The sequence below is a fragment of the Mustela lutreola genome, chromosome 7 (genome assembly GCF_030435805.1).
Source record: "Mustela lutreola isolate mMusLut2 chromosome 7, mMusLut2.pri, whole genome shotgun sequence".
In the NCBI taxonomy this organism is placed as follows: domain Eukaryota; kingdom Metazoa; phylum Chordata; class Mammalia; order Carnivora; family Mustelidae; genus Mustela; species Mustela lutreola.
Genome location: NC_081296.1, coordinates 117,381,884 through 117,399,695, shown reverse-complemented (window position 1 = coordinate 117,399,695; position 17,812 = coordinate 117,381,884). Strand labels below are relative to the sequence as shown.

Below are 17,812 nucleotides of genomic sequence, written 5' to 3'. Positions count from 1 at the left end.
AATCTATCAGATCTACGTGTTTTCAACAATTTCAAGCAAAAATAAGATGAGCTTATCCAAACGAGAACAGGGCAAAACAGCTGTCTTATTAGGAAGGAATTGGAAGTGAGACAAGGGATAGGTCAAAACAATAAAGGCCCCTTAAATGACTTGTAGATCTTATTCCAGTATTCTTTAAAAAAACTGATGGGGGGTACTAATGAACGGGAACTGAAGGGCGGTAAGAGGTAAAAGGTAAATTGATTTTGTATTTGAAGGGAATTCTTTTCAGTTATTTTTCAAATAACTCATCACACATACACACACACACACACAGAATAGAGTACTATAAATGAAGTACTGCACTGATTTTTCTTTAGGATATGACTAGAATCTGATGCCATATCTGAGTTTTAAGAAATGTATCCAGTATTTCATGCATGAAAGAAACCTGTCATCCCTGAACTCACTTAAGTGACAGTAAGCTATTACCCATATCACTGTCTGCTACTCCATTAGTAGCTTCTGATTATATAATGAGAAGCAGGCGATAAATATATTTCTCTAATCTGATGAGAAATTATTCTACCTACAGCATCTTTTTAATATCACCAGACACACAATGCCGATAGAATAGCTTGCATATTTATCCAAACTCCTATTTATCTGATCTCAACTGATCATAGCCTTTCTCCCACCCTGGTCCCCATCTACCCATGGCCTGGGCCTGTAGCTACCAAAAATGACTTATAACTCCTTAGGAATAATTCTTACACTCTAGAAGCCTTCTGGGAATAAGACCTCTATCCCCTTCCCTGGTACACCATTAGATGAACCTGGGGCTCGTTCTCTGGTATTTTGATCTGTTTCTAGGCACCATCAGGGTTGTACTAGAGAACACAAACAGTAGTTCTGTTGTAATCCGTTTTGCTCGACAGGGCACAAATGCTGCCTCTTCTGAATTAAGAGTATACATACATCTTCAGTGCATGGCAACAGCCTCCGAAGCACAGAACAGAGGGTCCAATCTGTTCATCCGTAACATTGCAAATACGGGGTGGGAAAGCATCAGCGGCCCAGAGCAGGCTTAGGAACACGGATCTGGAAGGGCTCCTAGGCCCCAGGCAAAGGTACTGGACCTTGTCAGGCAACACACTCTAAAATGTACCCCAAGCACTAATGCTTTTTGTAGGTCCTGAATTCATGTCTTCAATTAGCCTGCAGTTATTTTTTGAATCCTACATGCCATCTCTTTCTCACTTTTATTTTTTTATGTCATCTCTACCCTCAACATGGGGCTTGAACTCCTGGCTCTGAGACCAAGAGTCACATGTTCCACCAACCGAGCCAGTCAGGTGCCCCTCTTTACCACTTTAAAAAAAATTTTTTTTTAAAGAGTTTATTTATTTATTTGACAGACAGAGATCACAAGTAGGCAGAGAGGCAGGCAGAGAGTTGGGGGGTGGGGGGGAAGCAAGCTCCCTGCTGAGCAGAAAGCCTGATCCCAGGACTCTGGGATCATGACCTGAGTAGAAAGAAGGCAAAGGCTTTATCACACACCAAAGAATCAGTCCCACAAAACCCATGCTATCACTAATTGCTCAGCAGCATTCCTCCTCAGGCCTTCCCTCTGCTTCTGCTACCTTCTATTATCCCTTCCTTCTGGAGGAAAGTGCAATGGGCATAGCTCTCCACCTGTCACAAACGGGAAGTCCATTTCTGTGCTGCCTGGCCAGGACAGCTCTGATAGGCTGAATGATGGTAAAGAGCAAAGGCTTTAAAATCAGAGGTCTTTACCAAGTTCTTCTGGTACACAACAGCAGTGCAATTTTGAAGTTTGCCTTTCTGTAAAATGGAGATACAAACCTAGTTTGCAACTTTTTCTAGGATTTATCTCTACTTCTAGCCAAAGGGCAGCTCTCATTTTGAAGCTAAAGGTCACTTTTGAGCAATTCCACTGCTAACAATTTATCCAACAGATGGTTCTGCACAAATTGCACAGATACGTAAAAGAATATGCCTCACTCTCTTACTTGTAATAGCAAAACACACAGAACAGTGGTAAGTGTCCATTGACAGAGGACTATTTAGATACTACACAGCCATAACAAACAAGGTGAATCTCAAAGGACTGATGTAGGAAGATCTCCCAGATATACTGGCAGGTGGAAAAAGCAACTTGTACCATTTGAATTTTTACTAAAGACCTACTTTACTGTTACTTAGGAAAATTCTTACATTAGTGATAGTCCATTCATTCCAAGCAATATCTGGTAAAAACAATTTGCGTTCCTTATTAGGGCTTTATCATCTTTGGCTTATAAAACTCCACTCACCCTCTCGAACCAATTGTGTTCACTATTCTTATTGGCCTTAAGGATGTAAACCCGCATGGCTTTTGGGGATTCGAAGAAGCCTCAATCCTTTAAGATGATCTTTAAGTCACTGTGTCTGAAAATAGACTGCTTTCTTCTCTTCCTTACAAAATGAATTCCCAGCAAGTCCCATTCTAGATGAAGTCCTATAGGATATTAAAAAAAAAACATCAAAAACAGTGCAGACTGGGCCCGTGTGATGCTTTGGCACCATGTGAACTGGCACCGTGCGAAGTGTGGTGAAGCTGGGGGCTCTGCACACGACTCCTTTTTCGTTTGTCCCCAAAGCACTGCCATCGCTTCTTTGGATGGCAAAACTGACTGTATTACAACACTGATGTGAACCTGGGGAATGAAAGATAGTAAAACCAAGGACACCAGGAAAGATACTGCTCTGCCAATGCCAGCAGCATTTACACTGGCCTCAGTGGGGACACAACATCTTCTGGAAAGATCTAACACAGGAAGACAAGGGGGAAGAAGGAGGAAAGAGCAGGAGAGGAAGAACCGAGATAGACTCTGAAGAACAGGAAGAGAAGGGAAAACACTACAGGGAAAACACATTCCAGAGGGAGGGGTGGAGCCCAGGCACAGCTCAATCAGTTATTTGCTGAATCAACAGAGCAGACAGGGTTCACTATAGTTAGAGCTTTACGACCATCCTTCCTGAGAACTTAAAAATAAGTGGAGCTAAAGCTGTGACAGAAATGGGCATTCCAAGGAAGTTCAGGACAAAAACCTATATGAGCAATACTTTCTCAGGTTAAAAAAGGAATAGAGAAAGCTGTATGATAAAAAGGTGCATTCTCTATATACTGCTTTCCCCTCAACCCTATCAGGCGGTCTCCTCATGATGTGTCCTCCCAGAAATCTGCAAGCACGCACCATTTACCCCTTTAAACACAACAGTGTTGGGACACCTGGGTGGCTCAGTCGTTAAGTGTCTGCCTTCCGCTCAGATCATGATCCCAGGGTCCTGGGACTGAGTCCTGCATGGGGCTCCCCATTCAGTGGGGAGCCTGCTTCTCCCTCTCCATCTGCCCCTCCTCCGGCTCATGTTCTCTCATGCTCTCTGACAAATAAATAAAGGCCTTTACAAAAATAAAAAAAATAAACACAACAGTGTCATAAAGTACGTTTTGCAACTTGCGTCTTCAGTCCTGGGCTCTGCCAGCAAATGGGTCCCCCAGGACGGCAGATACTGCAGCACGGTCTGTGATTGCTAGAATTTATATTTAAACATCCAGATAGCAAAATCATTTCCTTTTATTCTGTGGAACTTCAATCAAGTAGACTTGTGCATGATTTATGTTAGTTTATACATGATGGTGGGAATTAAGACTGAAGATAAGGCTACTGGGGAAATGCCTGCTCTTGATTTCCAAGGATCTTCAGACCAGGGGCTGCCTTCTCTCGACTTCCCCACACTTCCTAACCAACAGTCGGCTTCAGTGGACAACGGCCAAATGTTCACAGCAGCTTCTTGGAGAGGGGCAATCTAGAAGGACAAAGAGACAAGAAGTAAACGTTCCTCTAGGAGCTGAAGCATGGCCTCTGCCCTTCCATGCCCAGGCACTCCCATCTGGCGCCGCCAAAGCTGTTGTTTCCAGCCTTTCCACAGCCACCTCTGTAGGGCTGGCCCGAGGCCTGAGAGCACACATGGCCCTTGCGTTCTGGCTCCGTGAAGACTGTCCAAGGCCAGGCCAGGCCTGAGTCAGACGGACACTCCCCGTGTCACAGAAGCCCTCCCGGAGGAAAGACAGGGCAGCAAGCACACCATCTCGTCTCTGTATCTCAGCAACCCATCCTTACGGTTGCTTAGAAGAGGACTTGTTTGCTTCCACCTGGACCTTTTACTTTTTTAAACAATGTGAGAGCTTCAGTTTTGCATTACCTTTGATACCCTTGTCTTTTCTAGCGTTTCTCAATTCCTCCTTCCTAGACTTATAACTCTAGGTCCCTTGCAGCTGTCAGGATTCTCCTTTGTGATTGCCCAGATCAGGATTCGGTTTCCTGAAAACCATGGCTTCCTTTTTCTTGGTTGATTCCCCATTTTGCCGGAGTTCACTGCTAAATACCGTCCTAGGAATTGAGGTGGGGCAGCAAACCTGAACGTGTCTGAAAGCCTCTGGAAAGATGCGGTGGGGTGTGAGTGCAGGTGCCAAGTCAGCTCGGAGGGGATTCCTCCACTGTTGAAAAGCCCCTAACTCTGGTAAGAAGACAGCTGTTCACTCTAATTCCCATTTTCTTATAGACAAGACACTTTTTCTTTTCTAGAAAAGGCTTTTTAGAATTGTATCTTTAATGTTTTTGAAATTTCAACAGGATGTGTCTAGGGAAGGCTCATTCATTGTGATGAATACTTGGGAACCTTTTACTTAAGACTCCAAGTATTCCTGGGCTGGTCCTGTTTTCTCCTCTTTTCTACTTCCTGGGACATTTACTCTACTCCTGCCTGCTATCTACTCAAAGTACACAGACCTTCAGCCCAGCCTCTGTGGCAGTCCCTCCAGAGTTCACTAGCGGCTTTCTCCCCCACACTGTTCCCTAACAAGCCACACCCTTCCACAACTGTGCACTATTTCCTCCACTGGTCACTGCCAACTCTCCCCTCAGTGATGTTTGGAAGGAAAAGTTTCAAAAGCATTCAAATCTGCATTCACAGCTTCTGCTGGAGTCCCATGATTCATAAATATACCTCAAAGCCAAAAAGCAAAACTCTTACCAGTAACAACTCACCTGTCTAGAACAACCCATTCACCTGTTCAGTTTTGGGGTCCAAATCAATATCATAGAAACAGGGCCGCGTGGGGAGTCCAGGCATTGTGCTCATCTAGGAGATGTGAAATAGCATGAGAAATAAAGTGACCTTTGTTTTCAACTTCTCTTCAGATAAAAAGTCCGAGGCACAAAGATAGAATATTATTTTATAGTTGTCAATAAGGTGGTAGTCTTCTTGTTACATGCTGAAAAACACGTCACGGATCCTGTTATGACCCCCCAAGAGAAACTCGCGTGTCCTCCAGCATGCCGAATGCCAGGCTTCCCTGTCATCTTCCACCCTGACAGTGGTAACAAGAAATAGCAGGAGACACCTTCATAGTGTCTAGGGCAGGGGCTGGGGGCGCTGAGGAGGCACTTCCTCCCCTCTCATGAGACCAAAAGGGGTATGGGGCTTCTCTGCTTTTTAATTTAATTTTATTATTTTTTAAAGATTTTATTTATTTGACAGACAGAGATCACAAGCAGGCAGAGAAGCAGGCAGAGAGAGAGGGGGAAGCAGGCTCCCCACTGAGCAGAGAGCCTGATGTGGGGCTCGATCCCAGGACCTTGGAATCATGACCTGAGCCGAAGGCAGAGGCTTTAACCCACTGAGCCACCCAGGCGCCCCTTCTCTTGCCTTTTTAATACTGTTTTGATGAGTTTCATGTCGATGCCTCTATTCCGGCAACACATCAGCGCTGGTGTCCTTTAACTAGGGCAAGACATTTCCGTACAAGGTCTAGATAGCTTTATCATCACTATGTTTACTGGTCCAGAGTGGCCTTCTAAAACTGAGGGTGTTAAGGCCTACAGATTACATTTGAACTTCTTTTCTCAGGAATAGGCTTTGACAAGTATCTAATTAGCTGCAGATCCATAAGACTTGTAAGTAAAACCTCAGTCTTGCATAAGGAATACATACAAGTCCCCAATCAGATCCGACAGGAGAAGAACTGAAGCTCAACTTCTACAACTGAATTGTAACTTACCAGAACATTCTACAGGGATCTGATATTTGTCTCTATTCGTGAACTCTGAACTCTGTAGGCAACTGTTGGGTGTGGGAACAAGAATGGGGTAGGAAGGGACTGTTCCTTAGACCTGGCAGAGAAACCTGAAGAGGACTTTAAAGATACTGGGCATGTGCCCACTGACATAGACACACATGTGAATGGCAGTAGAAAACTCTGAAGATGGCTCCCAAAACTGATTCGGATTTTCAGTATTTTTGCTCTTTACCAAAGAGGATTTTTCCCGCCGGTGAACACTGGCACTTGTCTGACCACTGGTGTTATGGGATGATTCTGCCCCACGCTGAGAGCTGAGGGAAGCAGGGCACACGTCTGTAAGAACTTGGCCAAGCCCAGAACGAGCAGTGAGAACTGGATGTGGCTTTCACATTACACACGTCTGACTCTGTCATGCCACCTACCACTTTCTTACTATCCCGAGTGACACAGCTCCAACAGGAGATCTATCAGCTTCTTTTACATTGTCAGCTGGCTGTTTGCTCGGTCAGTCCTGTACTGCAGGTAAGCACAAGCTGCAGGTATAGGATATGGGCAGATCAAAGGGGGGAAGCCAGGCATGGGGCAGTGTTAACCTGGGATGGTCAGCTGCGCCCTTCCGCACCCTGTCCCCCCTGCGAACAGGACTCCTGAACAGGACTCCTCTTTCCGTGTGCATACAATTCGTAAGATAAAGCAGCATTGGGTACTGAATTCATCTTGAAGTTGAAATAAGCAACCTCACTTGTCACATCTACGGAGTTCATTTGCATCTTAACTTAACGGGGGAAATTCTTTCCTCAGAAACAACAAATTCCCAATGAGTTTCAGGCCTAAGCTCCAGGCTTGTCAAGACCCGGGATGGGGGGCACCTGGGTGGCTCAGTGGTTTAAGCCTCTGCCTTCAGCTCAGGTCATGATCTCAGGGTCCTGGGATCGAGCCCCACTTCAGGCTCTCTGTTCAGCGGGGGGGCCTGCTTCCCCCTCTCTCTCTCCCTGCCTCTCTGCCTACTTGTGATCTCTCTCTCAAATAAATAAAAAAAAATATTAAAAAAAAAGAAGACCCGGGAGGGGCGGACCCTCTGTCCGTACTTCAACGGATGCATGGCAGGACTGAGTTCATCTGTGAAAGGTGCCGAGTGAAGGTCAGCTGTGATTATACATTAGCACTGCCACAGATGATCGATGAGGCCTGTCCTGAATTCAGTCAATGTCACACCGCCCCTGGGAAACAGAACTGTTATTCATGATAAGCTGTTATGGCTTCATCCTTGAACTGACGCCTGGATGGTCCACAGCAAGGGGATTAATCTACGGGTCCTGACTCTAGCTTGCTGCTCAGTGAGGAACTCTGCTCAGCTTTCCGTGACCAATGTCAGACGAGAAGCCCAGATGAACCACCCCCTCTCTGCCTGTAGCACTCACTTACCGTCCCCACCAAGGGGTACAGAAAACCGGCCCCGACGCTGGCACGGATGTCACGGATGGGCAAGACAAAGCCCGTGGGTACACCTTTCTGCTCTGGGTTATGAGACAAGGACAAGTGTGTTTTGGCCATGCAGATGGGCAGGTCCCCAAAACCCTGAGAAGGGAAAAAGCAAGACCAATGAAAGGCTGACAGTGCTACAAAGCATACCTGGGGATGGTGATGATACAGATTCTTCCATTTATTTAAAATATCCAATTCCCTTTATACCCATCTGGACCTTACTGCCTTGAGCTTAATTATCACAGATCATTAAAAAAAAAAAAAAACCAAAACCTCTGTTGGGTGAGAGAGGCAAGGGCCTACAACCATATTCTAAAAGTGAGTATTGTATTTTCATCTACATAACCAATTAAAAATGATAGTTTGGAGCAGACATGAGAATACAACTGAAGGCAGGCTCTTAATATTTGAGGAAGATACTTCCTACTTCTTCATGGCTTTTCCACACATTCATCTATACCACCTCTGAGTAGATAAAGGCCTGGACCACCTCATCCAAACTCAGTATTCAGAGGGGAAAGGGCTACCACCGAGAGAAGTGAGGCAGTGGCACCCCACAGGGCTGGGAGAACTTGGGGGCTCTGACTCTGGGCCACTGTAAAGAAGTGAATGAACCGCCAAGTATCTACCTGTTTTGTGTAGACTTCAGCTTTGTGTTGAGCTTCGGGAAGCAATTCAATGTCGTCAGCCCCATAGATCTTCTGTGCAATGATTCTGATTTTATCCTCGACTGGGAGCTAACAGACAGGGAAGAGAAGGGAGATGCCATGACCGGGAGCACACAACGACTGTGAACTGGGACACGGCCACATTCCAGGCCAGAGTTCCTAAAAGGTTGAGAAAATGCTCTTACACACACACACAAACACATATATTTGAAGATTTTATTTATTTGTCAGAGAGAGAGAGCACACGCACAAGCAGGAGAAGTGGCAGGCAGAGGTAGAGCAGGTTCCCCACTGAGTTGGAAGCCCAACGTGGGGGCTCGATACCAGGACCCCGGGATCAAGACCTGAGCCCAAGGCAGACGTTTAAGCAGCTGAGCCCTCCAGGCATTCCTACACACACATATAAATATGCAAATAGCCTGAGGTATATTTGGGTTAGCAACATTTTCTTTTATAGATTTTTTTTAAAAAGATTTTATTTATTTATTTGACAGAGAGAAATCACAAGTAGATGGAGAGGCAGGCAGAGAGAGAGAGAGAGAGGGAAGCAGGCTCCCTGCTGAGCAGAGAGCCCGATGCGGGACTCGATCCCAGGACCCTAATACCGAGCTTCAGATATTGTGAGTGGAAAATGTCCCACAGAGGTATAGTTAATGTGTGTGTGTGTGTGTGTTTATGTGTGTGTGTACAGACACAAACACGCATGCATATTCAGGATGTCCTTAGGTACACCACTGACAGTACTACCAACTACCCACGAATGATTATTTCTTCAAAAAACAAATGTTCCTGTGACTGGAGATGAGACTCACATCAAACCAGACCTGGGGTACTACTGATGAAGGAAGACGTCCAATATCCATCCAATAACCCCCACTTTGTTTGTACATGAGAGGCAGAGCCTATTTTTAACACAACATATTGATTGTGGATGACTGTTGCTTAGAAATAGTCCTAAAAACCAAATCATCTACTTATTAAAAAAAACAACACCCCAGTGATTTCCATGATGCTCATGCACCAGGAGTGCTGAGGAAGGCTATGAAGCAGAAAGCACCCTGCATGGAGGCCGGGGGGGGGGTCCCCACCCTGTGGCGCTGCTCCGCCGGGGTGCTGGGACGCATGGCCACCAGCATAGGGAGACACTGCCTGAGGGAAATGGGAAGGAAAGCCGCTCGGATGAGCAAAGTACCGAAATCCGGCAAAATGTCTGCCTCCATGCTCCCCAGCAACTAAGGTCAGGAGGACATACCGGGCAAGGTTTGTTTTCTGTAAGGAGCAATAATCTATAAAGATAAAAATCCCTTCTGAGCTGAACAATGATAATTTATGAAGAGGCTTTGGATAATGGACAAAAATAAAGTGTCTATTCAGCCATGGTTTTATCAAGAGGTGACAAGTGATACTGCTTTCACCTGCATCTTATCCCTGGAGCTTCATAAATGCCAAGGCACACTCAGAACTTCTGAGGCAGCAGTACTTTTGTTGAGGGGTGACTGAAGACCAAGAGATGCAAAAGAAGACAAAAAGTGGCAGCCTCCTGTCTGTCGCAACAGAGAAAAATTCCGAATAAAAATGAGAGATTCAAGTCCTCATCACGCCACCTCCCTGGGACCTGCTGCTGGCCTTCCAGGACTGGGGCTCCTAACTCAGGCACTGGGAACAGGGCTTAGAGAGAGCCCCGAACAATGCTTGCATTGCATTTGTGTGCAGATGTGTGTTTAGGGCATTTCCGAAAAATATGATTGGTTGAACGGATATTCAAACCAGCCTATAAAACTAAAGCTCAGTAAGAAAATGTCAAGGTCAATAGGACAACATTGACCAAATGTCAGTGTATTTTATCTGCAATGTTAATTCAAGAATACTGGGGTTTCCTCCCTTTTTATGGCTGATTTTGAAAGTCTATGCTTACCTTTTAGAAACCATGCCAAGAACCAGTCAGGAAAATAAAAGCAGAATTTTATATCACCTCCATCCTACGTTCCTAATGAACGTTCCAGTTGTTGTGGGCATACTTACCTAATGTCCAACCACATCCTGAAATACAGGGGCAGAGAACTGAAAACAAAATACAACCCTACAGTAAGAACCACCTCCCTGTGAACTAACTTTATGAGACCACAGAAGAAGCAGTGCTGCTTAGAGTTACTCAGTGACGCAAAGAATGCTGAGCCCTGCCGGAGTGCTCTGGCTTTACACCCGAGAGCTTCTCTGAACTTGAGGCAGCCCTGAACCAGCAAGTGAGCTGAGGAGCACAGGGCTTTCCCGTGACTGGGAAGTGGTCAGCAAACTTTTTTGAGCTTGCTGTGGCCCCTTGCCAATTTGCCAGGACATGGCTGGTGACCTGGGTTCAAGGCTGTCGTCAATTACGTTCCTGGTCCTCCATTTTACCCTTTCTGCTGCCAGCAAAGGGAAGGTACTGTGAGTCTTTTCAAAAGTTAGGCCGGGAACTACCCTCCCAGTGAGCTCTTGCAGGGACCCACTCTGTAAGTAAGCAGCCTGGGCTGTGCTGGTGTAACTCACTGACGGGGGGATCAAACCCGCGGGGCTGAAGGTGCTAAACACAGGCTCTAAAGAGAGGCAACCACACAGAAACCTCATAGTGCTTTTTTGTTTCTTTCATACAGAATGCAACTCACCTTGAGGTCATAAAGGAGCTGAAAGCTGCTGGGCGCCTGAGATGCTCTCTGGACGGCCTGAGCTAGGGCTAAGGCACCCTTGCCCCCTTCTGCCCAGTGTGTGCATTTCACAGCATCAAAAGCCCCATGTTCTTTGGCAAGGCGGCTGACAAGGTCCAGCTCGGCCTCTGAATCGGTCCTGGAAAGGCAGTGATCTGTGTTAAAGCACTGAGGACGGTGGGAAAAGACAAGCTTGGTCTTGTGTTTGCCATGAAAACTCCAGCGAGTTCCTCAGTGATGAACGGAAACGAATCAAGTAATACTGACTGGGTTCAACTCCTGGCTCCACCAATGACGACGTGGTGACCCCTGGCTAATTATTTAATCCTCATGTGCTTTGGACTCCACATGGTAAAATGGGAATAACCACGGCACTTACTTCCCTGGGACATCATGAGGCTTAGATGACAGAAACATGCAGAATACTCGAACACTCCAGGCCCATCACAGCAATCAATAAACACTAGCTATGGGGCGCCTGGGTGGCTCAGTGGGTTAAGCCTCTCTGCCTTCAGCTCAGGTCATGGTCTCAGGATCCTGGGATCGAGCCCCGCATCAGGCTCTCTGCTCAGCAGGGAGTCTGCTTCCCCCACCTCCTCTGCCTACTTGTGATCTCCGTCAAATAAATAAGATCTTTAAATGCCCCACTAGACGTACTGAAATAAGGGAACACTGTAGGGCTATGACTTCCTGTTAGCATCACAGGCCTCTAGAGAGCAAAAAAGAACCCTTCACTTCACGTCTGTGTCCTTCTGTGGAGAAGGGGACCCGCAGGAGCCGCAGCTGACCCGGGGCCCGCCGTGGGAGAAGTGACGAGTTGGCTGTGGCATCTGTGGAGCCCCTCCCTCCCCCCGCAGGCTCTTGTCAGGAACTCCCAGATCAGAGGCTTAATAACTAATACCAGTAACTGGAGAACAGAACAGAGCTACCCGTGGGGCTGTACAGTTAGCGCCGGGGGATGGTTTCTGGCTCTTTCTCACAGTCCCCCCTTGACTCCTACTCTTTGTACTTACTTGAATGCGTTCACCGCCACTACCACTGGAACTCCAAACATTCTGGCATTTTCGATTTGTTTCCTTAAGTTACTGAAGCCTTTCTCAACCAGCTCCAGGTTCTGTAAGAACAACGGGGAAGTGTCCATAAGGTCAGTGGCAGGTTCTTCTTAAAACGGAACGTGTCTCCTGTAGCCAGAAGCTGCTTCCCGTGGGAACAAGCCCACGGTAGGTCTGCCCACGCCCTTTCTCACAGGGTGGGGAGGGGGCGCCATGGCGCCCTTGCCCTGTGCCAGCCTGCCGAGCTGGAGTGGAGCTTGTTTCCTGGCTGAACGACAGGCACGAGAGCTGGTATAGTTGCTCTCGCCAAACCACATCTTACCAGCATATTTGCCGTCTGCTGGGAATTAGCTGCTCTTAAGTAAATGATGCTGACAACCTTGTGTTTGTAGATTTTATGTACTCATGGTACAATGGCATAAACTGACTCTACTCGGGGACACACAGACCCTTCCGTCAGAAGACAGCGCCCAGCACAGTGCCTGGTGTCCATTACACACCCACCAAAGTGCTCTCAGAAAATAGAAAGTGATCAGGGATGCTTTCAAAGGCTCTAAGGAACTTGACCATGAGCCTTCAATGGGGACAAAGAAAACAGGATAAATGCCACCTTTAAGAAGAGAATACTGTGACATTTAGAGGAAAGTGATTAAGGAAACATACCTTTAAATATGTTAAATGTTAATGGCAGTGTTGCTCTCAGCCTTGGAAAACTGCAAACACAAACCTCCTTCAATGGGGGACGGGCCAGGGAATTATGACATACACAGTCAATAAATACGTACCATGTAGGCGTTACGAGAGTGAAAAGAATCTGTTTTAACATGGAACCTAGCAAAGATATACTAAAGTGTACCAAAGTTGCAAAACGATGGACAGCTTAATTAATTCTATTTTGGGACAAATATAAAAAAAACATGAATATATTCATGAAATATTTTACATGTTGAAAAATATGTACCAAACTGGTTCAGGGGACTCAAATCATGTATTATATCTTTAAATTGTTTAACCTTTTTTTTTTTTTTTAAATACAAAAAGGATGTTACTATTATAAGCTTAAAAATACACTAAATCTTTTAAGATAAAAATATAATAGTCTTCTATAAAAATAAATACACTGGATTATGAGCAAACCCTAGCAGTAAAACACCCCTTGGTCTGTGGATTCAATAAAACAGCAGGAAAAGGGGATAAGATAAAGGCAGAAAACAACTAAGATTATTACCACGACTTCTGCTTTTTCCCCTTTAATAGATGAAAACTAAAATTGGGATTTAATTGATATTCTAAAGAGCCCTGCTAATTCTTTTTTTTTTTTTTTAAAGATTTTATTTACTTATTTGACAGAGAGAGATTACAAGTAGGCAGAGAGGCAGGCAAAGAGAGAGGAGGAAGCAGGCTCCCTGCTGAGCAGAGAGCCCGGATGTGGGACTCAATCCCAGGACCCTGAGATCATGACCTGAGCTGAAGGCAGCAGCTTAACCCACTGAGCCACCCAGGCGCCCCAAATTCTTTTTTTTTTTTTTTTTTAAAGATTGACTTTATTTACATTTTGTAAAAACTATCCCATTCATATATTAGACTGTATACTTTTAACTCTATATGCTCCTAGAATGGAGATTTTATAGATTTAATGACCACTAATTAGTGTAGAATTCAGATTTAACCCCAGTGCTAAAATAAATGTCTTTCTGGTATCATATATCTTTGTCTCTGAAAACGTATCTTTGCATCTGAAAACGTTAACATTTCTTGCTTGACTTGAAGCCTTATTCATCTCTTTGCTCTCTTTGAGGAACTCTCTTGTTCTTTTTTCTCTGTGAGCCCTGCTAATTCTTTACCTCTAGTCACATGAAAACCAATTAATATGTAAGACTGATTGAGAACAGTTTTTAAAAAGGAGAATTTCTTAAATGAAGACGCCAGCTGGGCTGGTTAGGGGCAGTCACTCTAATTAGACACAGGAAAGGCTGTGGGGTGGCAGGAGGGCCAGAACTGTGAATTCCCCTCCTACGCGTGAATCAGACAAATGACCATAAAAGGCAAATCATATCTCAGAAGACAGGCAGACGCAAGGCACCAACAATTCTTTTCTAGCTACTTCTGAAATACCTCATTTAGGGCTTGAACAGTGGCAGTGTACTGCCTGACAATTTAACAGTCTCCCCCAAAAGAAAGAAAAATGGAACGGTGGCAGTGGCTGACCTCTCCATCTCATGTGAGGGTCCGTCTCTCACAAAACTACACCAAACAGCCTCTACCAATGGTTGAGAGGAAATGATCCAAGTAGGAAAAGACTCAAGCTCCCAGTTCTTTGTCCTCCTTGACTGCTATCAACCTCATCAGCTTAGGGACACTTTACCTAACAAAATAACTGGGATCCTGACCCGCACACTGGCCCTTTAACATGGATTTAAATCTACAGATGAAAAGATATTTTAAAAAATAGTTCCGGGGCACCTGGGTGGCTCAGTGGGTTAAGCCTCTGTCTTCGGCTCAGCTCATGATCTCAGGGTCCTGGGATCGAGCCCTGCATCGGGCTCTCTGCTCAGCAGGGAGCCTGCTTCCCCTCTCTGCCTGCCTCTCTGCCTACTTGTGATCTCTGTCAAATAAATAAGTAAAAATCTTTTTTTTTTTTTTAAAGATTTTATTTATTTACTTGAGAGAGAGACAGTGAGAGAGAGCATTAACGAGGAGAAGGTCAGAGAGAGAAGCAGACTCCCCATGGAGCTGGGAGCCTGATGCGGGACTTGGTCCCGGGACTCCAGGATCATGACCTGAGCCGAAGGCAGTCGTCCAACCAACTGAGCCACCCAGGCGTCCCAATAAGTAAAAATCTTAAAAAAAAAAAAGTTCCTATTTGCTTCACACTCAAGATGATGTTTGGTAATGAAGCAGCCAATGCAGGGAAGACAGTGGAAGGAAAGGTCATTAGTGTAGGGCAGGGTTTCCTAACTTCAGGACTCCTGACATTTGGGGCAAAATTGTATCTGTTGTGGAGGCCATCCTGTGGGCTGTAGGGTGTTGAGCAGCGTCCCTGGCCTTTACTCAGCACCAGAAGCACTCCCTACCCGAAGTCAAAACGATCGCACATGTCTCTAGACACTGCCTAATGTCCCGACTGAGAACCAGCCACACTGGTTTAGCCCTAGTGGCTTCACTGGCAGCCTCTGTGGGGTGGCTGTTTCCTAAACACTAATTCCCAACTTCATCCACGGCAGTTCTTCAGCACACTGCAGGCTTTTGCCTTGCCCTGGCAGCCATACGCCCACCCACTCATTTCTGAACGGACTGGGCTGAGTAGTGCTGATTTGGGATGGGGTGCTCTTTAGGACAAGGGATTAGAAATGACTGAAGTTACCTCTTCTGTGTAAGCCTTGGGGAGAGGCAGTCCGGCAGTAACCTGGAAGGAAAGGAAGCAAAATCAGAGGCATTTTCTACGTACAATCCCATTTTATCTTAAAATGATGCCCTGTCAGGTGTAGAAGGCCAGAAGCTGCACCCTGGGGCAGCCGCAGGGGAGGACGGTTATAGCAGGATAAGGTGGTTTCCAACCCAAAGGATTTAGGGTATCTGACCAAGCCTACTGCACACAATCAAAAATGACTGCTCTGAGCAGAGTGGGATACGTCTGTGGCCTGAACAAAGGAGGTGAGGACAGATCTGTTAAGGTGGTGGGGAAAGGGATGTGTTCTAGGCAGGGGTGAGAACCGCAGCCAATGAAGCACATAGCAGCGGGGGTGGAAGTCAAGGGGCTTGTGGGAAAAAGGCAGTGGTCAGCCCCGCAAAGGCCACCCGGAAATGGCCACTAGTGGAGTCTGTGACGGGCCCTGCAATGGGTTCCTGAGCTGGTCCGTGGAGCCAGCCCATGCCTTCGTGAAGCTGGACGAAGGAGCACGAGCAATGCAAACACGAGGACACAACACAGGACTTTCCCCTTCCATCAGGGTATATGGACAGAGTCAGAATACTGAAGCAGTGAGTTCACTGTTATGGAGATGCCCAGTGGCCTGGCCCCGCTGCACCTACAGGGACAAACGTTAAGGTGAAGGTGCCAATTCCAGGGACTTCACAGTGCACAGCATCTCAGCTTGGTCTGCTCCCATTCCTTGGAGATAATGGTGCTCCGACTCCAAAAGGGGCCACGACCAGGGCTGGGGGGGGTGGGTGGCGGGGCGGGGAGGGACCTGAGCCGCCATGTTCTGGGTTTTACATGCAGCTCCCTGAGGAAGCAAGAGCGGTAGGGCTGGTTTCTGGACAGAACTTTCTGTGGGATGATCTCCTCTCAGTGCTACCCATGTTAAGTGTCTGGCACTCTTTTTTAGACCCTGAGATTAGGAGGAAAGAAGGTGCAATGGTGTTAAGGCATACAAAGCGAAAACATGTAGGTTATACCTGGGAATAAAAGGGGAGTCCATCCTGCACTCCTGGGCTAGGAACACTTTTGGTGCCTTGCGGACAACTGAGACTGGAGAGGTATGCTGGGGTTGTTTATGGCAGTGGTTCTCACAGTGTGGTCTGGGGACCTAATCCTTTTGTGGGTCCATGAGGTCCAGACTATTTCCACAATAATTCCAAGATATCAAGTGATTCTTTCCACTCTCATTCTCTCAGGGGAGTGTACAATGGACTTTTGCAAAAAAACATGTGACATGTGATCCCATGGAGAAGATGAGAGTCCAGTGGTCTCCAACTAGGCCAGATCCTGAAGATATCTGAACAATGTACAATGCTTATATTTTGTTTGGGGAAATCTAACAACTTTTCATTTAAAAAAAAAAAAAATATATATATATATATATAAATAAAATTTGGGAGGCATCTGGATGGCTCAATCAGTTGAGTGTCTGACTTTGGCTTGGCATCCTGGAAGCAAGCCTTGTGTCTGGCTCCATGCTCAGCAGGAAGCATGCTTGTCCCTCTCCCTCTGCTCTTTCCCAGTTTGTGCTCTCGCTCTCTCAAATAATTAAATTCTTAAAAAAAAAAAAAAAAAAAAAAAAATATATATATATATATATAAGAAATATATATATATTTTTACTATTTAACTCAGCTTCAATTCCTAATACAGTAAATATCATAGATACAATCCACCGAGACAAAAGTTCTTGCAGGTCCTCAATAATTTTGAAAGTGTAAAGAAGTTCTGAGGCTAGGGCGCCTGGGTGGCTCAGTGGGTTAAGCCGCTGCCTTCAGCTCAGGTCATGATCTCAGGGTCCTGGGATCGAGTCCCGCATCGGGCTCTCTGCTCAGCAGGGAGCCTGCTTCCCTCTCTCTCTGTCTCTGCCTGCCTCTCCATCTACTTGTGATTTCTCTCTGTCAAATAAATAAATAAAATCTTAAAAAAAAAAAAAAAAAAAAAAAAAAAGTAGTTCTGAGGCTAAAACTCTTGAGAACTTCTATGTTAGTGTGGTGATCAGGGGTTTCCCTAAGAAACACTGATTTTAAGTGAAGGAGGTCTTATTTCTCAAGTTGCAAGACTGGCTTGTGGAATTCAGTAAGGCTAGGAATTTAATACTTCAAGTAATTTCTGAAAAGTACCACAATATCTTCATGTGCAGGTGCTGAAAAAAGGTATTACAATAATAGGATAAAAAGTGCAATTTCTGGGGCACCTGGGTGGCTCAGTGGGTTAAAGCCTCTGCCTTCAGCTCGGGTCATGATCCCAGAGTCCTGGGATCGAGCCCCATGTCCGGCTCTCTGCTCAGCAGGGAGCCTGCTTCCTCCTTTCTTTCTGCCTGGTTCTCTGCCTACTTGTGATCTCTGTCTGTCAAATAAATAAATAAATAATCTTTA

At 45.8% G+C, this 17,812-nt stretch overlaps 1 protein-coding gene across 1 annotated transcript in view; it reads right to left on the bottom strand.

The window, feature by feature from the left end:
- Window positions 1-3,602: 3,602 nt before the first annotated feature.
- MTHFD1 (methylenetetrahydrofolate dehydrogenase, cyclohydrolase and formyltetrahydrofolate synthetase 1) overlaps window positions 3,603-17,812 on the bottom strand; it is a 59,874-nt gene continuing 45,664 nt past the window's right edge. Inside the window, exons 22-28 of the mRNA XM_059182300.1 lie at window positions 15,378-15,419; window positions 11,975-12,075; window positions 10,923-11,100; window positions 8,242-8,349; window positions 7,553-7,705; window positions 5,094-5,187; window positions 3,603-3,852 (exon numbers count right to left, since the gene is read on the bottom strand). Of these exons, the coding sequence (XP_059038283.1) occupies window positions 5,098-5,187; window positions 7,553-7,705; window positions 8,242-8,349; window positions 10,923-11,100; window positions 11,975-12,075; window positions 15,378-15,419 (672 nt within the window). The 3' untranslated portion in view covers window positions 3,603-3,852; window positions 5,094-5,097. The remainder of the gene's footprint in view (window positions 3,853-5,093; window positions 5,188-7,552; window positions 7,706-8,241; window positions 8,350-10,922; window positions 11,101-11,974; window positions 12,076-15,377; window positions 15,420-17,812) is intronic.